This window comes from Schistocerca serialis, chromosome 4, assembly GCF_023864345.2.
Source record: "Schistocerca serialis cubense isolate TAMUIC-IGC-003099 chromosome 4, iqSchSeri2.2, whole genome shotgun sequence".
NCBI classification, from domain to species: Eukaryota; Metazoa; Arthropoda; class Insecta; order Orthoptera; family Acrididae; genus Schistocerca; species Schistocerca serialis.
The window spans coordinates 463,386,859-463,409,525 of NC_064641.1; the positions used below are offsets into that span (position 1 = coordinate 463,386,859).

At 42.0% G+C, this 22,667-nt stretch overlaps 1 protein-coding gene across 1 annotated transcript in view; it reads right to left on the reverse strand.

Moving 5' to 3' along the window:
• Positions 1-22,667, reverse strand: part of LOC126474537 (uncharacterized) — a 183,120-nt gene that overhangs the window by 51,435 nt on the left and 109,018 nt on the right. The window contains exon 3 of the mRNA XM_050102009.1: positions 1,469-1,641. Coding sequence (XP_049957966.1) covers positions 1,469-1,641 — 173 coding nt within the window. The remainder of the gene's footprint in view (positions 1-1,468; positions 1,642-22,667) is intronic.

The window sequence follows — 22,667 nt, forward strand, 5'->3', positions numbered from 1 at the left end:
TCAAAGATACAAGAAGAAAATTTGTTCGACTGTCATACCAGAGGAAGACTCTAAAAAACTTTTTTATCATTGAGAGACAAAGGACTAATTTCGAGATTCTTTTATTACTTCTAGTATTAACTACCCTTTTTGTTCTGATGTGCTGGCGTAAAGACGTATTGTATAGTTTCATGTCTATGTGTGTGTTAAATGAAGGTGTTAAATGATGAAAAATGTGTTTTATAATTTCTGTCAAGATCAAGCCTAAATCCCATACCAATGGAGTACAAATTATTCTGTTAATTCGAGAAGGCGAATTTTAGACGGAGGCGACGATCTTTACGACGGCGCTGCTCAACAATAGAGGTACGTGGTTGTGCTCACTACTTTCCTTTGGTGGCCGCTAAGATTAATTTCGATGTGTTTACGCCGAGACATTCAGAACCTGCAATCTTCCTTTTCGTATAAAAATAGGAGTCCGATTGACAAAGAAATATTCTTAAATTTAAATAACTGCAATTCTTTTACTCAGACCACGGGGAATGATAGAAAGTATGTGCCTCTACCCTCATTGTACGTTCGCAATCTCCGAGTGTTACGACGTAATTATTTTACACAAAAAAAATTAAGATAGATCTTTCTCATCAGATCGCAACCACTCGTACGCGAATGTACGTACCCTCTGAATGTGTCTAGTCAGTCGTGCGCATTGTTCTAAGGCTTTTCTGTTAATATTCTGTGGATTGCATCTCCGCAATTAATTTTTGTTTGTGCCGCAAGTCGCACTTCACGCGAAGTATTTATTACGCAAGTTTCAGGCTCCATTTAATGTCGAAAAATTCCGAAGTACGGCTGACTTAGCAAACCGCTACAATAATTTCATATCTCTACAACTACCATAACAAAAAACAATAACAGAGAGGGGACGTTACATTCTGCACGCAGCCATAGGACCACACAAAGATCCTACAGCTGTAAGGACCGACTAAGATGGCGCAATGGTTAGCATACTGGAATCGCATTCGGGAGGACGATGGTTCACATCTGCCTCCGGCCATCCAGATTTATGTATCCCGTGATTTCCCTAAATGGCTCAACGTAAAGGCGGGGATGGTTTCTTTGAAAGGGCTCGGCCGATTTTCTTCCCCACCCTTGACACCATCCGAGCTTGTGCTCCATCTCTAATGACCTCGATGTCGATGGGACATTAAACTCCTTCAATCAGTTGTAAGGAGCTCGATGACTGCACTATTATCGAGCTGCGAGCTCTCTGTCTAATCCAACTCCCGTTTTCTGTCATTTCCTAAATCGTTAAAAGCGGATGTTGGAGTGGTTCCCTTGAGAAGGACACGGCCTTGAGAGTCCAAGTTTGAGCTCTGTCTCCGACAGTCTTTTCGACGTCTGGACGCTGCATGACAATTTCCTTCCGTTGGGCGCCTATGCGTGCCGTATACCACAGCTGGAAGAGGCACGTGTTAACACGTCACACATCAACACAGCAAGAGCAGAGCAGCCGGCACGCGCCCACGCCGCCTGGGTTGTCGGCCTCCGTGTGATGGGAGTCTCGGTGTCGGCCGTGGGAGCATCCCACGCCCACGCCCAGACCCAGACCCAGTGATTCACTAACCCAGTGCGGCCGCTGACTGCTCCGCTCAGGTGTGCCTACACCCGTGGAACCGTGTTTGCTTTCACTTTACTTACTCTCCCAGGCCACCACCTACGCAAGTCTGTACGCTTAAGGCTGGCAAAACTGGTTCCCTCCAGTAAACTCGTCTTCAGATATACGTAACAAGACTGCAGCATGTGATCACAGGAGCCTACAAACAGGAGCGAACCACGGACCTTGCTGTGGCGGGACAGCACGCGTGCCTCAAAGATAAAGACAGACGTGCAAAAGGTCTAGGTCTCTACAGCTGTTTCAGAAGGAATATATATATTATAAAGTGTTATGTTGTCAAAACTATCACCGAGTGAGGTGGCACAGTGGCTAACACACTGGACTCGCATTCGGGAGGGCAGCGGTTCCAACCCGCGTCCGGCCATCCTGATTCAGGTTTTCCGTGATTTCCCTAAATTACAATGAAATGAACACCCTTAGCTGCTTACAGGCGTTGACATACGTCAACGGGGACAGATGAATATGTGTACCCCGACCGGGAATCGAACCCGGGATCTCCTGCTTACATGGCAGAGGCTCTATCCATCTAAGCCACCAAGGACACAGTGGATATTACGACTGCAGGGATTTATCTCTGGCACGCCTCCCGCGAAACCCACATTCTCAACGTATTGTCCCACACTACATTCGTAGTACCTCCGCCCATTATATTACTCACGGCGCGTTGCCGATTCCCGTAAGAGTTCGGGCACTGTTGTGCATTCGCACTGAAGAAGATGGTCAAGTGGCCGGTGAGCCTTATATATATATATATATATATATATATATATATATATATAAAATCATCAGATCAGTGAAAAGAAAATATGACAAAGACAGATTAGAAGAAATGGATTCTGATTTCAAAAGGAACAACACTAGAGACTTCTATAAGACGTTCAGAGAAGTTTTAACAGGATTCCAGTCACCAAGTTTACATTTTAAAGATAAAAATGGAAAAATGGTTTTAAGCAATAAAGAGAACTGCCAAATCTTAGCTGAATACTTTGAAAATCTATTAAATTGTGAGAAGCCTAATGACAGGTTACAATTTCAAAAACCACAACATGAAAATCCACCGTCGGAACCACCTACAGTAGAAGAAATAGAAAAGATCATCAAAGCATTGAAGAATAACAAAGCACCAGGTGAGGATGGGATAGTGGCAGAAATGTGGGAAGTAGGGGGCTTATCCGCATGTCAGAAAATTCACAAAGTAATTAAAGACATTTGGACAAAAGGAATCATACCCAGTGACTGGAAACAAGCATTGATCCACCCTCTCCATAAAAAAGGAGATAAAACAGACACCAAGAACTACAGGGGCATATCCTTGTTACCAGTGACATACAAAATACTTTCTAAAGCACTTTTAAATAGAATAGAGGAACAAGCAGGACCTAATATAGGAGATTATCAAGCAGGATTTAGAAAAGGTAGATCATGTGCAGAACAGATTCTTAATTTAAAAACAAATTTGAGAGTGAGAGCTATACAAAATAAAAATACAGTGGTTACTTTCGTAGACTTCAAGAAGGCCTACGACTCATTTGACAGACAAACACTATTCCAGATACTTTATGAATCAGGGATAGATGAAAACACCAGAAGACTTGTTGAACAAACGCTCACAGATACAACATCAAGAATTAAGTTTCAAGGCGAAATTTCTGAACCATTCAAAATCAAAACAGGAGTTCGACAAGGTGACGGACTGTCCCCAATTCTCTTTAACTTGGTTTTAGATAAAGTAGTAAAAACATGGGAAAACACATTAAAAAACAGAGGCACAAAGGGTATAAGCATGGGCCAAGGAAAGAACAAATTTGAAGTAAAATGTTTAGCCTTTGCGGATGATATGACATTAATAACTGAAAACCAAACAGACGCAACAGTTATGCTTGATATTTTACACGAGATTGCTGAAAAGACTGGGCTAAAAATATCCTACGAAAAAACCGAGTATATGGAACACAAACATAATACAGGAAAGTTTATGAAAACAAAGTATGGAAAAATTAAAAGAGTTGATAGATTCAAATACCTGGGGGAGTGGATCCAAGCCAATGGACTGGATAACACAACAAATAAAGGAAGAATAAAAAAGTTGGAATTTGCATATAAATTAACACAAAACTACTACAATAAGAAATCAATATCCATACAAGCAAAGATTAAACATTATAATTCAGTTATTAGGACACAAGCAACATATGGATCAGAGTGCCTAACATTGAATAAGAAAGGCGAATTAAGAGAACTAGAAAAAAGAGAGAGAAAAATATTAAGAAAAATTCTAGGTCCTGAGAAAAATAAGGAAAACAGGTGGATTAAAAGGAGAAATGAAGACCTATACAAAAATACAGAAAAGATCACAGATACAATGAGGAAGAGACGGCTAAAATTTTATGGACATCTAAAAAGAATGGAAGAAACACGAATTACAAAGAAAATTTTTAATTACGTTAGTAAGCTGAAAAACACTGTAGGATGGATAGAAGCAGTAAAGAAAGACGCCAACAAAATAGGTGCTACAGAAGAAATAATACGTGACAGGAATAACTTTAGGCTACTTGTAGAAAACGCAAACTATGAAGAAGATGCGCCAAAACCTCGACCCAAGAGAGTGTGGACAGATGAGCAGAGACGAGCAGTTAGCAAGAAAATGAAGAAGTACTGGGAAGAACGGAAGAAAAAGAAACACCATAAGTCTTAAGTTGTATGCGGTCCATAGCTGGCCAAATTCATAATTATATATATATATATATATATATATATATATATATATATGTATGTATGTATGTATATATATATATATACTAAATTTCTCCTGCAAAAGCAGGACAGATTCTGTCATATACTAAACACAAGAAAAATGGATAATTGGGAAGAAATTAAAGAAACTATGATAGAGTCAGTTAAAGAAATGGGACAGCCACGAAGAATACCAAAAGACAGATGGTGGAATGAGCTGTGTGATGAAGCAATTGACAATCGACTAAAGGCATGGAAAAAATGGAACAGTAATAAGAAACACGAATACTGGGAAGAATTTAAAGAAGAAAGGAAAAAGACAGCAAAAATCATCAGATCAGTGAAAAGAAAATATGACAAAGACAGATTAGAAGAAATGGATTCTGATTTCAAAAGGAACAACACTAGAGACTTCTATAAGACTTTGAGGGAAGTTTTAACAGGTTTCCAGTCACCAAGTTTACATTTTAAAGATAAAAATGGAAAAATGGTTCTAAGCAATAAAGAGAACTGCCAAATCTTAGCTGAATACTTTGAAAATCTATTAAATTGTGAGGAGCCTAATGACAGGTTACAATTTCAAAAACCACAACATGAAAATCCACCGTCGGAACCACCTACAGTAGAAGAAATAGAAAAGATCATCAAAGCATTGAAGAATAACAAAGCACCAGGTGAGGATTGGATAGTGGCAGAAATGTGGGAAGTAGGGGGCTTATCCGCATGTCAGAAAATTCACAAAGTAATTAAAGACATTTGGACAAAAGGAATCATACCCAGTGACTGGAAACTAGCATTGATCCACCCTCTCCATAAAAAAGGAGATAAAACAGACACCAAGAACTACAGGGGCATATCCTTGTTACCAGTGAAATACAAAATACTTTCTAAAGCACTTTTAAACAGAATAGAGGAACAAGCAGGACCTAATACAGGAGATTATCAAGCAGGATTTAGAAAAGGTAGATCATGTGCAGAACAGATTCTTAATTTAAAAACAAATTTGAGAGTGAGAGCTATACAAAATAAAAATACAGTAGTCACTTTCGTAGACTTCAAGAAGGCCTACGACTCTGTTGACAGACAAACACTATTCCAGATACTTTATGAATCAGGGATAGATGAAAACACCAGAAGACTTGTTGAACAAACGCTCACAGATACAACATCAAGAATTAAGTTTCAAGGCGAAATTTCTGAACCATTCAAAATCAAACAGGAGTTCGACAAGGTGACGGACTGTCCCCAATTCTCTTTAACTTGGTTTTAGATAAGGTAGTAAAAACATGGGAAAACACATTAAAAAGCAGAGGCACAAAGGGTATAAGCATGGGCCAAGGAAAGAACAAATTTGAAGTAAAATGTTTAGCCTTTGCGGATGATATGGCATTGATAACTGAAAACCAAACAGACGCAACAGTTATGCTTGATATGTTACACGAGATTGCTGAAAAGACTGGGCTAAAAATATCCTACGAAAAAACCGAGTATATAGAACACAAACATAATACAGAAAAGTTTATGAAAACAAAGTATGGAAAAATTAAAAGAATTGATAGATTCAAATACCTGGGGGAGTGGATCCAAGCCATTGGACTGGATAACACAACAAATAAAGAAAGAATAAAAAAGTTGTAATTTGCATATAAATTAATACAAAACTACTACAATAAGAAATCAATATCCATACAAGCAAAGATTAAACATTATAATTCAGTTAGTAGGACACAAGCAACATATGGATCAGAGTGCCTAACATTGAATAAGAAAGGCGAATTAAGAGACCTAGAAAAAAAGAGAGAGAAAAATATTAAGAAAAATTCTAGGTCCTGAGAAAAACAAGGAAAATAGGTGGATTAAAAGGAGAAATGAAGACCTATACAAAAATACAGAAAAGATCACAGATACAATGAGGAAGAGACGGCTAAAATTTTATGGACATTTAAAAAGAATGGAAGAAACACGGATTACAAAGAACATTTTTAATTACGTTAGTAAGCTGAAAAACACTGTAGGATGGATAGAAGCAGTAAAGAAAGACGCCAACAAAATAGGTGTTACAGAAGAAATAATACGTGACAGGAATAACTTTAGGCTACTTATAGAAAACGCAAACTATGAAGAAGATGCGCCAAAACCTCGACCCAAGAGAGTGTGGACAGATGAGCAGAGACGAGCAGTTGGCGAGAAAATGATGAAGTACTGGGAAGAACGAAAGAAAAAGAAACACCATAAGTCTTAAGACATGTCCGAAAGAACAGATACCGTTTTAGTATATATTTCCCTAAATCGCTCAAGGCCCTGCCGGGATGGTTCCCTTGGAAGGGCACAGCCGACTTCCTTCCCCATCCTTCCCTAATCCGATGGGACTGATGACCTTGCTATTTGGTCCCCTCCCTCAAATCAATCACCCAACCAATCAAAACTATCGATCTCTGCGCCACGGTTCTGTCATTGGAGGAACGAATGCGTTGTCTAATTTATATTCGTTGCCACTAGATGTCGCTTGTCTTCCGTTTGCTCGGTTACCGTCACGTATTGCAAAATGGCTACTCCGCACTAGAAATCATTTTGTGTTCTCCAGTTTACTAACTGTAATTCCATGATTACAGTGCAAAGACGTTTCAGGCTGAGGTATCAAACTGATCCCCCAAATGGATTGAACTTTCGCAGATGATATCAGAAGTCTGTAGACACAGTATGTGTATTTAAAGGAGAGAGCCCTGGCTGCCCTGATGTTTCCGACGAAAACGCCGCACGGATTCAAACCATTTTCCAAAGCAGTCCTTCAAAATCTACTCGTCTTGCCAGTCGGGAATTAAAACTGTCTAAAAAACAATTTGAAGAGTCTTGAGGCGTCGGTTGGTTACGATGCCGTACAAAAAAATGGCTCTGAGCACTATGGGACTTAACATCTATGGTCACCAGTCCCCTAGAACTTAGAACTAATTAAACCTAACTAACCTAAGGACAGCACACAACACCCAGCCATCACGAGGCAGCGAAAATCCCTGACTCCGCCGGGAATCGAACCCGGGAACCCGGGCGTGGGAAGCGAGAACGCTACCGCACGGCCACGGGATGCGGGCGATGCCGTACAAGTTACAGTTGTTATAGTCTCTACGTCATGATGACAAACGCAAAAGTGTCACATTTTCTCACGAGCTTCAGAATGCTATTGACAATGATAACACTTTCGCACAATGCATCGCATCAGCAATGTTCAATATTAGGGCCTACAGAACCGACATGCACACATTTAACACGCGCGAGATTCATGCAAAGTCGATGTGTCTGGGTGCTACAGTCTGGAACTGAGCGACCGCTACGGTCGCAGGTTCGAATCCTGCCTCGGGCATGGATGTGTGTGATGTCCTTAGGTTAGTTAGGTTTAAGTAGTTCTAAGTTCTAGGTGACTGATGACCTCAGAAGTTAAGTCGCATAGTGCTCAGAGCCATTTGAACCATTTTTTTTTCAATGTGTCTTGTGCAATATCCCACTCTTTTTTTATGGAAACACGGCTAACCGTCAACAGTATCTTCCTATGTTACGTTTCCGAGGCTGAACGAGGACAATTTAATTTTGCAACAAGACAGGTCACACCCTCCCTAGCGTCGCAAAGTGCATGAATGTCTTAAAGAAACTCCATCGAGCCGTTGGATTGGTCGCCAAACAGTCGGCGACGTAGCACTCCTGAGCTGGCCTGCAAGGTCACCTGATTTCACGCCCTGTGACTTCTTCCTATGGGGTTTATTAAGGACACCGTACGTGCACCATTATTTCCACAGAACCTAGACGAGTTGAAAAACCGGATCCGTACTGCCATAACACCACTAACGATGGACACGACTACTCGAGTATGGGGGCAATTCGAGTATCTGTGTGACACTGTTCGTGTCGCTGGTGGAGGAGATGTAGTTCATTTGTAATCTAAACTTGGGGGATACACAAATACGTAAATATGTGTTCCAAGTTTCATACATGTATGTAAAACAGATTAATAAGTATATGAGTTTGAAATGCGTATATTCTTTTCGATACACCGTGTACACTGGGCGTGTGTCTGTGGAAATGCTAGTCTATCATATAAAGAGTGGAAATTTGAAACTTTCTAAGTGCCATTTTTTCTACAAAACACATTTTCAGAGCTGTTTGTTTCCGGTACTCTGCTGCATATACCTAGAATTGTTCCGAGTGTCAAATTATGTAGAAAATGTTCCAAACATACATTACTAGATGACACACGGTCTTCGTGCTAAGCAGTACTTCCTAATGGAGTTCCAAGCGCCATGTGCCTAAGTCTCTTCCATTAAGTCTGGGGTGGTATGAAGAGACAGCACACAAGTTTTTTCTGAGTCAGTGCAACTTTTTGAGCTGCGACGAAGGTTTTATAGCTGTAGAGAAACGAAAAAAGGTAAGCAAGAACTCTCTTCCGCAAGATTTACACAAGTTCGTTATGTCAGCTAAAGTTATGAACCCTTTCCATGTAATTTCAGTGCATACAAATAAATTCTTTGATTTTGAAGGTGCTACTGAAACACTGTCCGCCCCGATAGCTGAATGGTCAGCGCGGCGGTCTGTCACGCCAAGGGGCTCGGGTTCGTTTCCCGGCTGGGTCGGAGATTTTCTCCGCTCAGGGACTGGGTGTTCTGTTGTACTCATTATCATTTCATCATCGTCAGTGGAAAGCAACGAGAAACCACCACCGGAATCTCTTCCCTAGACGCTCATGCGATGGACCTCTCTGACGAAGCTCCCCCATGACAAGACCTGCTGTAAGGCAGAACACAGAGTTAACTGAAACATTGTTCTCAATGTTGACGTGTATGATTTCCAGATGTAGTGTGATCAAAGAATCCCATATTCGCCCATCTCAAATAGCTGTTAAAAATTCTTGCTCTTGTAACAGAAGAATGGAAAAATGTGAGCGCTTTCAAAAGAGGACAAACAATTGCAGATGTATGTCATGCCGCACTTCGTCTGAAAGATCAGCCATGTTTATCAGTTGCAAAGCAGAAACACATGTCGGCGATGTTGCCATTTCTTCCTCAACAGCTCGGGAAGTTTTAGAATAAACTTTGCAGAATCTGTTGGCAGGATTGGAGTTGTATAATAAACAGAAACCAAGATTTTTTCCTTGAATTTAATTTTGTTGTTCTCTTGTAAATAATTTGAAAGAAATGAGAGCTTGTTTTGTTGACTAGTTTTACTATTATTGTAGTAGTTCTGTACTTGTATTATCACAAATAATACATAGTCTTAATGGCAGTTGCAAAAACGTTCTTATTGACACTTGGAACCAATCAGTTTTCTTATTTCGCGCTTAGAAAGTTCTTAACAAATTATTTGCTTTCTAATTTGTCTCTTTTTTTCGGTGATAAGGCTAGCAGCAAAAATCTGTGGTATCAGAATACCTTCTCAGATTTCTGGGTACAGATCAATTATATACCAAGACATACATTGTGCCTGAGCTCTCCTGGCAAATGTGGGATTTGGTACTTAGAACCTTGTCCATTTCCGCTGTTCATACGGTTCCTGAAAAGGAATTAGCTGCAGGGACAACAGTCTGAACGTTTGGTTGATCTGGCCTTATATAAGTAAGTAGGCTTTCCCTGCTTTCTGTGTATGGTGATGTGTCATATTGGAAAATAACTGTCACTGACTAACATCGACACTTCGGCCACAATTGCAGTGGTCAGAAGACGCAGGATAAGTATATTGCAACCGGAGCTGAAGCGTCGATTTTATACAGTGACAGTAATTTTACAATATTACGCAGTATTTTACGTAAAAACTTGTATATTAACTGATATGGCTTTGTAATGTTACCATCATGGCCACGCTATGTCGATGTTGGGGACACCTGAAAACAAACGGAAATTACAGCAGTTGTACTTGCCGAGAATATGCAACTTTACAGTACAGTTTAATGATGATGGAATCCTCCTGGGTAAAAATGTGCCGTATTCGTATTTTCTGCCTGGATTTACTCAGGAAGATGAGGTCATCACAAAATCAATCGTGGTGCTACAGAATAATGCTGAAGGTTATACGAGTTTATCGGAAAATGTTCGGAATCAGGAAGAGGAAAACATTTCTTTGTAGCATAAGTTTACCTAAAACAAGGAGTGGATGGATTAGGTACAAAAAGAGTACAGTAGTTGATTCTAAATAAGGGCCGGCCGGAGTGGCCGTGCGATTCTAGGCGCTACAGTCTGGAGCCGAGCGACCACTACGGTCGCAGGTTCGAATCCTGCCTTGGGCACGCATGTGTGTGATGTCCCTAGGTTAGTTAGGTTTAATTAGTTCTATGTTGTAGGGGACTGATGACCTCAGAAGTTAAGTCGCATAGTGCACAGAGCCATTTGAACCATTTTTTTTTATTCTAAATAAATTTTACTTTCTTCGAAATAAGAAATACACTTGGCAGTTTCTTAAAGTAATTTTGTACAAGAAATGCAGTGATACCAATAATCAATATCGCACTGAAGAGAACAAGCATTCAACTTCGCACTTATAACTTTAAAAGTTTCCACACCCCTTGACATTCGGAGGACATCAGAGGCTGAGATTAAAATCAGGTGAAATTTTTGTCTTTGAAAGAACCGCCCTGTAACAAACACTAGGTGTCTGTTTCTCCATTGTATAAGATTTTTCCTGAGAACATTAGTCTAAAAGCTTGAGAAGACAATTCTTCCTGGATTGTATTAATATTTGCTTTTAAGTTATCTGAACAAGGAAGCACAATGGTTTAGGTTCTTGACTTCCTATTCTGGAGAAGTGACGTAAGCTTCCCCATTCCGCCTTTATGCGGCTTTCCAAATTGCACTCTGTCGTCTTCGCCCTCTCCACCTTTTTCCACTGCCTCCACTCGCCCGGAGCTTTTGTTAGATCACGTACGCGTACAATTACGATGTCGATGGTAGCAAAATTTTAAGGCAGTTTCTAGAAGCCGTAGTCATAATTAACAAATGTTGTCATTTTCTGCCCTGAAGATGGCATGAAAAACTTCCCATTGGTATGAAGCGTGTTACATGTTTGGATAAGCAATTGATTAGCATTTCAAAGAAAAAAGCATGAAGTTGGTGAGAGTAACGCGAGCTATATTCGGTATGTGAGAACAGGTTAAGCATCGAATTACCACTGAGAATGGTTCAAATGGCTCTGAGCACTATGGGACTTAACTTCTGAGGGCATCAGTCCCCTAGAACTTAGAACTACTTAAACCTAACTAACCTAAGGACTTCACACACATCCATGCCCGAGGCAGGATTCGAACCTGCGACCGCTGCGGTCGCTACCACTCAGAAATCGCCTTAGAATATCGCTTGTTTGTCGGAAGAGCGTGTTACGCCTCGTGCATAAACGAGAAAGCTCTACAGGCATTTGTCAGAAATCGACAGTAGTGGATCGCCGCCTGTCGCCAATGCTGTTTATCGGTTCTCGACCTTGCTGCTCGCGTTGCTCGGGATCCTACGATTGTCTCGCAAATATGGAATCGATGGATTTAGGAGGACCGTACTCAGTGCCATACAGGATCTCGACGGCCTCACGCGCCGAGCGCCCGAGAGGACAGGCGTATTGTTCGTTCGAACGTAAGAGATCGTACAGTCACAGCACGTAGCTGAAGTCAGAAGATGAGTTTGTTTCTAGCAAGATTAGTGTCCACACGGAAAGTCCGATGAAGTGCGGAGAACCATGGAGTGTCAACACAGGCGTCACTGTTGCGGCCACCTAGGAAAATGCAGTAGTGAGAGATGCAAAATAGTGCGCCCTGCGACAAGACAGGAGACAGGAGTGCCACCATTTCGTTTTTTGAGATGATTTCCGATTATGGATACGGCACTGAAATGTACGTATCCGTACGTAAAGACTCCATGGAATAACTGCATTTGTCTTCGTCGTATAGATTCAGCGTCTGGCGTAAGGGAATGCTGTACCATTGGGTGCACAACACGATTACTTCTGGCTCGCATAGACATTATTTTCTGCAGCACCCGTTACCGTTCTGACATGTCAGGGTTGCCGGCTGTGCCTCGTCTTTGAGGTCTCCCTGTTATCTTTCAGTAGTATTATGCAAGACACATGACGGAGGTGTTGTCCTGACCTCGATACAAAGGACGTTTTACTGCTGCCGTGGCTAGCACGTTTTTCAGAATTCCCGTCGGAAACATCTGGTCATGTGATACTGAAAGACTGACAGGCCACAACTCGCAAGCCACTAGGATTGATTGGAATCAACTTGAAGCAGATTGGGAACGACATCCGTGCCCTCATCCAACCTAAGTTCGACACAAGTCTGCTCTGTGTACATCACTAAATTTCGCACCGTGTGTACACCCAAATGACATATAAATTTAATCATAATCTATAGCACTCCGTCATCAAGCCACAACTGGCCCATCGGGACCATCCGACCGCCGTGCCATCCTCAGCTGAGGATGCGGATAGGAGGGGCGTGTGGTCAGCACACTGCTCTACTGGTCGTTATGAAGGTTTTCTTTGACCGGAGCCACTACTATTCGGTCGAGTAGCTCCTCAATTGGCATCATGAGGCTGAGTGCACCCCGAAAAATGGGAACAGTGCATGGCGGCCAAGATGGTCACCCATCCAAGCGCCGGTCACACCCGACAGCGCTTAACTTCGGTGATCTGACGGGAACCGGTGTATCCACTGCGGCAAGGCCGTTTCCGGTCATAATCTATCCTAATCATAAATCTGTAAAACCATCGTATCCGTCTGTTTGTATTTTGGTATGCTAATCTCCAAAACCACTAGACAAATTTTCATGCGGTTTCCGCAAGTACCTTGAGTATAGCTTGGCATATCGCACAGATTTATTTAATCAAAATCGGATAACGAACAGAAATATATCCATACTTATTATAAAAATATATTTATACTCCATATCTCTTCCGAAAACACTGGGCCGATTTCAGCCAAACGTGGTACACATAGCACTTACGTCCGGAAAGAATCGCTGTGGGGGAAAAACCACCTACCTATCAAAGGAGGGGGGGTAGACCTGAAAAATAAGTGTAGCCGCTGACGCGTGAGTACCCAGATTTTAGATTTTATTCATCCAGCATTTGAGAACAGAGTACTTCGTGACATGGAACAATCTTTACACATAATTTCAAACCTTTACGAAACTTTTTCCTCTTGATATCCCCTAAAAAATAATTAAAGGAAAAAAGTTAATCTCTTACATTTTCGGTGTTAGTTTTCGCGTCAGGGAAGACTATAAACTATATTCTGTAAAACCTTTATCAGGCAGTGTTCACATGTACCACTGAAAGCGCGTGCAAAGTTATATCGTTTTACGACACATAATTCAGGATATATGACGTGATAAACACTGAGGAGCGTGACAAACTGTCGCATCGCGACGTTTAAATTTATTATTTCTAACTCGCTAAACCGATTTCTACATCTACATCCATACTCCGCAAGGCACCTGACGGCGAGATGGTTGAACCATGAGAAAAAACATAAGCTGCTTTAGGAAGTGTGTAGTAAACAATACTTATTGATCTGAATAATATGGAATTACGGGAAAATACTTACTTCTTGAAAAAGCTGTCTACTCATGGACTTTCGAAGTTTATCATGCTTGTGTAAACGCTTTTATTTGCTGATACGTGCTACGTGATACGATTCAAAGTAATGGATACAATTCTTACACAGTCTACAATCTATTTATTCCATACTTCCACTTACATCTTTAACTTTTGTAATCCTATCAGCCTTAGTTACGTTTAATGTTACAGTATGTTGATAACTATTACTTTGGGACCATCTAATCAGAGCTTAGTAATACAGCATTTTTGTACCATAAGCGTTTGCCTTTATACTTCGCAAGGCATCTTCAATAGCCCTCAATATGCACATATTGTTGATTACACTATTTAGCTTGCATTTAGAACGTAGTATATCTGGGTTATAATCAGTTCTCACATTTTTACATGATGTAGTAATAATTCACTAATAGTGCGTAGGATATTAAATTATTATTACATCATAGAGAAACAAAAACTAGTAATAATTTAAGATATACTCACAGTAAGTAGTACATTAAATTATCACTAAGTCATAGAAAAACAAAAAGTCCCAGGACTGTTTATAACAATAAAAACAACGCCCTAAATGTAAAATAAATAGTATCAACGAAAATAAGTACATATTCCACCCCACTGAAGATGCCTTGCTAGGAAAAGAAACGAAACACATATGCCACAAAAATGGTATATTATTCAGTTATGATTAGCCGGTCCCATAGCAGTAATTATCAACATAATATAGCGGCACACTTCCACTTACTTGTTGCATAATGTACTGAAACACGTATGTATTCAGTGTATTCAGTAGCAGCGATGGCGAGGCATGACAGAATCTCTGACCAGAGAGTTATTTATCGTCGCTAGTCTGCGTTTGACCGCGCGAGAGTTCAGTTGCATGTAGGGAGTCGGCAGTTGCAGTGGCGGTCGAGTTGCGACAGAGTTCAGTTGTACGTAGCGAGTCGCGAGAGCATGTAGTAGCGCGCGAGAGACAGTCGCAGTTGTGTGTGAGGAGTCGGCGGGCGTCGACATGGGACTCTGGTCAAGATTCAGGACGAGGTATATTTTTTAAATAAGGTAATGAAGCAGCATTGCGCTCATCTGATAATGTAATGCATCTTAAGTGTAATTAAATTGTTCAAGAATCGCCCCAATAATAATTTTGTTTTCAAACCAAGCGTTTTAACAAAACAAACATTTTATTGAAAGAAAATTTCCCAAGCATTTCCTTAAAGAAAAAATTTACTTAAGTTCAAAGAATTTTTGCGATGCATTTCCTCCAAGCTATGGCGAAAAATAAGAGCAGATGCAATTTTACTGAGGTAAGAACAGGGCCTAAGATCGACATTTCGGTCTATTTGCGTTTTCATTGTCACTGAGATTTCATTTTTATTGAATTGACTTTCATTTTTTGTGAGGAGCTTACACATGGCTCAGATTGCTGGTTCTCATTTATTGTCATTAAATTTTGTTTTTGCTGGGAGGTTACACTTAGCTCTATGTCCATTAGCATATGAATAAGAATACTTTTACAATTTTTGTGGGGAGGTTACAGTACACGTTATGTAATGTTGTATAATACTTCAGTAGCACAATGCATAGAGCCCCGCTCCTGCCCATTCCCCTCTGTAAGCACTGGTCAGCAGCGGTGTCGAGCGTGCCGACCCATCAAGAGTTCAGACAGCTTGGGAAGGGCTAGAGCGTGGCGCACATGACAAGCTGTGCATTCCTGAGCAGACTGACAGCTAAGGGCAGCTGATTGGTTCAAATGGCTCTGAGCACTATGGGACTCAACTGCTGCGGTCATTAGTCCCCTAGAACTTAGAACTAGTTAAACCTAACTAACCTAAGGACATCACAAACATCCATGCCCGAGGCAGGATTCGAACCTGCGACCGTAGCGGGGCAGCTGATGTTATTGCTCGTACAGTAGCTTACTTACTCATCACAACTAAAGTATTGATATGCGAGCGCAGCCAAAGGGCAACAGCTACTCGTAATGAGTGAAAATTCTTTATTTTCTACTCTTCTTGGTGTTGCAATTTTAATTGCCGTTGGTGTATTTTCCTGAAAAATTGTAGTATGGAACTGTTACTCAAAAAAGTGTACCACACTCTCTACACTGATTGAAATGCACATCCTCACATTAAAGTAGCTCCTTCAGTGGTCTACTCACTGTGTGACAGTAATGATTGTGTTTCAACATACTACACTGAAGAGCCAAAGAAACTGGTACACATACCTAATATCGTGTAGGCCTCACGAGAGCACGCAGAAGTGCCGCAAGACGACGTGGCATCGACTCGACTAATGTCTGAAGTAGTGCTGGAGGGAACTGACGCCATGCAGGACTGTCCATAAATCCGTAGGAGTAGGAGGGGGTGGAGCTCCCTTCTGAACAACACTTGCAAGGCATCCCAGATATGCTTAATAATGTTAATATCTGGATAGTTTAATGGGCAGCGGAATTGTTTAAACTCAGAACAGTGTTCCTGGAGCCACTCTGTAGCAATTCTGGACGTCTGGGTGTCGCATTGTCCTGTTGGAATTGCCCAAGTCTGTCGCAATGCACCATGGACATGAATGGATGCAGGTGATCAAACAGGATGCTTATGATACGTGTCACCTGTCAGAGTCGTATCTAGATGTATCAGGGGTTCCATGTCACTCAAACTCCACACGCCCCACACCATTACAGAGTCTCCTACAGCTTGAACAGTGCCCTGCTGACATGAAAGGCCCATGGATTCATGGGGTTGTCTCCATACCAGTACACGTCTATCTGCTCGATACAATTTGAAACGAGACGTATCATGGGTCCCATACCACCCCAACTGCACACCCTCCACAGCATTACAGAGCCTCCACCGGCTTGAACAGTCCCCTGCTGAATGCAAGGCCCATGATGGATTCATGAGGGTGTCTCCATACCTGTACACGTCCATCCGCTAGATAGAATTCGAAACGAGACTCGTCTGACCAGGCAACATTTTGTTTCCAGTCATCAACAGTCCAATGTTGGTGTTGACGGGCCCAGGCGAGGCGTAAAGCTTTGTGTCGTGCAATCATCAAGGGTACACGAGTAGGCCTTCGGCTCCGAAAGCTCATATCGATGATGTTTCGTTCAATGGTTACATGCTGACACTTGTTGATGGCCCACCATTGAAATCTGCAGCAATTTGCGGAATTGTTGCAGTTCTCTCACGTCGAACGGCCCTCCTCAGTCGTCGCTCTTGCAGGATCTGTTTCCGGCCGCAACGATGTCGGAGATTTGATGTTTTACCGTATTCCTGATATTCACGGTACACTCGTGAAATGGTCGTACGGGAAAATCCCCACTTCATCGCTACCTCGGAGGTGCTGCGTCCCATCGCTCGTGCGCCGACTATAACACCACGTTCAGACTCACTTAAATCTTGATAACCTGCCATTGTAGCAGCAGTAACCGATCTATCAACTGCGCCAGACACTTGTCGTCTTATATAGCCATTGGCGACCGCATCGCCGTATTCTACCTGTTTACATGTCTCTATATTTGAATACGCATGCCTATACCAGTTTCTTTGGCCCTTCAGTGTACAAGGCGCCACCATTAGGAATCTCAGTCTGCTGAAAATTTTGGTTTTGATGTTAATAAATTTCCAACGAAGTAATTTCCAACGAGGGAGCACAGTTTTCGCTGCCAGATTTAACTCGCCGTTTGCGACGGAGGCGGTTCTCAATTTTGGGCAGAAGCGGTGCACGGCGTGATTTCCCAGGGCAGTGAGCGCGTTAATGGAACCGCAATATCGGATCACGCTCGGCATTAGCCGGCGCGGCTCCTGCCCAGCCCGCGATAATCTGTCGAGCCTGCCCGTCACTTACCCTGCGGCTCGCTCGATTAGGTATTCCACTGGCGAACCGCTTTCATTACCTGTAAGCTCTCTGCGCGACACGGATTAAAACTGTCGGAAAACACGGCGCAGAGGCGGAGAGAAAAAGGAAGTGAAGCTCCACGGACTCGAAACTGCTGCCTGCGCATTATTTAGTTGACGCAGTGGTGTACCAATCCAACTGTAAAGTAGTAATTTCTGACAGCAACATTAAACGAAACTGTGGAATTCTGCCACAACTGCCGAGCTTACGGCACATCCTTACTACACTACATGGGCACTCTCTCCACATACTCTCATCTGTAAATGAAATTCAACAAACTTTCACTGGGTCCCCACGAAACATGTCCTGACACCTTTGCATCCTATCAAATCTGAAAGAACAGTTCTTACCGTTTTGTATTAGGCGTCTCTCCTTTCTAGTGCAATATTCCGTTGCCAGGATTTACACTTGATTACCTCGTCCCATCATTCACCAGATTCAATCATTTCATATCAGTTCCTAGACAACCTCTATCCTCCAATCCACTTATTACATTTCCATACCCGAAATTAGAGTCAGTTTTTAACAGAATTTTAAAAGAAATGCGTATCCAATGAGCTGATGATTAATGGTGTGATTTCGTTCACCATTAATCAATTTCACCGAGAAGACCTGCGAGACAGCTGATCATAGTAGTCGGCTGTAACGCGTAAGCCATTTGAAAAAATACAGTGCGAGCTAGCCAGAAATTTTTTGTATATGTCTATCATGGTCGCACACTTCTATAAGACTTCCTTTCATTATCAACAGCTCTGGAAGACTTGCGCCCAAAGAAGGAGGAACGCGTATATAAAATTCCTTCAGATTTTCTAACGTTATTAGGAAAAGTGGCAACTAAACTACTCTTCAAGTTGGTGGTTAGAATTTATTGGTGTGGGGACATAGGACCAGACTTAGGAAAAAATATCATCCACGTACTGCCCATGCTAGCAATGGCAGATAATTGCAAGGACTTCTGCGTAATCAGCTTAACATCTCATGTATCCAAGCTTCTGAAAACAATAATATACAAGAGAACGGAACAGAAATTTGAGAAGCTTTTAGATTGGGATTAGTTTGACTTTAGGCACGGTAAACGCTCCAGAAAGTAAGTTCTGACGTTGCGCTTCATAATGGAAGAAAGATTTAATAAAAATCACGACATGTACACTGGGTCTGTCTGCCTAGAGAAAGAGTGCGACAATGTAAAATGGTGCAAGATGTTCGAAATTCCCACGAAAATAGATATGAATTATAGGGAAAAAATGTGTGTGAAATCTTATGGGACTTAACTGTTAAGGTCATCAGTCCCTAAGCTGACACACTACTTAACCTAAATTATCCTAAGGACAAACACTCACACCCATGCCCGAGGGAGGACTCGAACCTCCGCCGAGACCAGCCGCACTGCCCATGACTGCAGCGCCTAAGACCGCTCGGCTAATCCCGCGCGACTATAGGGAAAGACAGGTAGTCTACAATGTGCAGAAGAATCAAGAGGGAAAAATGGAAGACCAAGAATGAATTGCTCGAATTGAGAAGGGTGTAAGATAAGGATGCAGTCTTTTACCTATACTCTTCAATGTAAACGATAGATTCGGGAGTGGAATTAAAATGTAGTGTGAAAGGATAGCACTGTTAAGAATGATGATGAAATTGCCATTCCCAGTGAAGGAGCGGAAGAAGGGTCTGTTGAACGGATTAAACAGCCTAATGAACGCAAACCTTGAATTGATAGTGAAACGAAGAATGATGAAACTAATAAGCATTAGCAGAAATAAGATTAGCGATAAAGTTTATATCAGAGTTGGTGTCTACAAATTAGAAAAAAATTGGAAGCAAAACAACATTATGAACGAAGCAAAGAGGACATAAAAAGCAGACTAGCGCTGGTAAAGAGAGCATTCCCGGGCAAAAGAATTTCACTAGTATCAAACATTGGTCTTCATTTGAAGAAGAAATTTTTAAGAATGCAGTTTTGGAGCACAGAATTTTATGGAAGTTGATCATGGACAGTGACAAACGCGGAAGAGAAGACAATAGAAACGTTTCAGAAGGATGTAGAAAATTAGGTGGACTGAGAAGATAAAAAATTAGGATTTCTGCAGAATCAGTGAAGAAAATAACGTGTGGAAAACACAGACAAGAAGAGGTGACACCATCGTAAGACGTGTGTTAAGATATCAGGGAACCACTTACATGGCGTTTAAGGGAGCTGTAGAAAGTGAAAACCGTATCGGAAGACGGAAATTGGAATATATCCAACAAATAACTGATGACGCTGGGTGCAACTGCTATTCTGTGATGCCATGGTTGACATGGTGGCACAGGACAGGAAGTCGTGCCTACATCAAACAAATTAGAAAACCGACGATAAAAATAAATATCAACCCTCCGGCCACATACCTCTTCTTCACATAACAATAACACTGTCATGAAGACAGCATTTCACTTGTAAGATAATGACACAAACTTGAACAACTGTTTTAACGTAAAAGTTGCAAATCAGAATCATCAGTGTTGATTCATAAACTTAAGGTGAACTTCGTCAACGGCTTGAAGGCGAATGTATAATCTACATTTTGAAATGCTGTGCATTTTAAAGTTTACTTGGTTAAAGAATACACACTTTTTGTTACTCACAACCGGTCTTAAGCCCATGAGGATGAATAGATGTCACTGCATGTCATTTGTCTGTGTTTCAGCTGCAACGCTTTTGTATTCGGCGTGCACTCATGCAGTTTCTGATTCTAAGAATCTCTCAAGGGGAATGTCACGATGTTTTCCTAACAAAGGCATGGCCTTTGAGATAGTCTTGTCGATCTTCGTTAGCGGATAAGTCTTTTCAAATCCTTTACATTAGTCTCATCAGTCTTAATTGCTCACTTCTTTCTTGTTTTGTCACATAAATTTAAAATTAATCAGTCAGACTGGTGGTACTTCGTGTCTTCTTGAAAAAAACTGTTGAGTAAACATTTGAACTAAATTTTCATATGAATGCACCATCATTCGGTTCCGTCCTTTAGAAATGTTGTTAGTGTGATGACATCGCCCATTGCCGTTCCACATATCGCACGGCATATGCTTGTTATTGAGCCACTGGTCCACAAAACAGTCGTAGAAATCCTGAAGCTTTTGGTTTCAGAAGCGCCCTCCAGAATACACAGACAACTATCATCCAACGTTTCCAGCTGAGGATGTGCTAGAGCTGATGAAATTCTTGTGTGGCAGTGTATTCCTTTGTTTTCCTTATAGGCAGGCAGAACAATTTCGAAGTCCATGGTGAGAAATACAGGGTTCTATCCAGGCATGTTTGTTTCTACAGCTTTAATATAATCAACTGTACCTCGGTTTTTGTTATATAGCAAAGAGTAGACAGCTGGAATAGTGTTTGTTTTCCTCCCAAGAACTTGTAAGATCGGCGTGAGACGTAAACATCTGTCCTAATTGCTTGCTGGAAGCGGCTTTTCTCATTAGTAAGTCGCAGACAGCAGCGTCCAGGGCGGTGTATCCTACTTTTGGACAGCCTGCTCCGAGATCTGCCACCTGAAGTGTATTGGACTGCGCAGAAATGTCAATACATCCCCTTTCGCTTCTCCGTGCAACTGTCACAAGCTCGGCTCTTTCAAATTAGCCATATCCCACCTCATTTCTGCAACATCTTCAGTTTTAATGTGGAGTTCATAAGCAAATGTACACTGAGACGCGTGATGCCAATTGAGGAGCTGCTTCACCACGTAATAGCGGCTGCAGGTCTCGACAATTCAGAACGGCCAGGAGAGCGGTGTGCTGACTCCACACTCATCCATACCGCATCCAGTGATGTCCACTGGCGGAGGGTGAGACGGCGGTCGGTCGGTACCAGTGGGCCAGCCAAGGTCTGTGGACGGAGTTCATGTCACAACCAATAAATTATGGTCAGAGCGCTCGTCGATCCTTGGGAATGCACTGAAGTTTAAAATCTGCCATCGAAATCCCTGTCTTGCCATTATATGTAACCTGATGACTTCTAAAGTAGAGGTGAGCAGCCACTTCCTAATTTTTCTGCATATCTTTCTGAATTTTTCAGTAATGTTACCAAGATGCCATCTATCTGTAACAACATATTTGACCTATTTTCTCAGAAATTTGCTGCCAGATGGCAGGAGTCTTGAAAGGTGGCCGTGAGACATGTTCCATATAGACCGTCTGACAAAAAAGGTAAAGCACACGTAAGACATGGTCGGCTGTCGGTGTAACTTCGTATAACACACACCATCGGTAGGTAGAAGGGCCACCAGAGTGCATCAAGGCTCTTCACGTTTAGTGCTGTTACCAAATGGCTCTGAGTACCATGGCTCTGAGCACTATGGGACTTAACATCTGAGGTCATCAGTCCCCTAGACTTAGAACTGCTTAAACCTAACTAACCTAAGGACATCACATACATCCATGCCCGAGGCAGGATTCGAACCTGCGACCGTAGCAGTCGCGCGGTTCCGGACTGAAACACCTACAACCGCTCGGCCACCGTGGCCGGGTGCTGTTACCAGGCCAGGTATATAAGGGGCGTTAACAGCGCCAGATGTTGAGATATCAGTAAAAGAGAGAGAGATGCCGTGTACTCGAGTGAGACAGCGTTATCAGAACTTGAAACTGTTTGAAATGGTGTCCATTTGGCGGGCTGGTCGAATCGTGCAGGATCTAGATTTGTGTAGCGTTCAGAAGTGGCGGTGGCATGATGTTGGTATACATGGGAACGCGAGGGCAGGCGTACTCGTCATCAAGGTTCGAGTCGACCACGTCTGAGGAGGGAGGATCGTTGTACTGTGCACCGAGCACATCA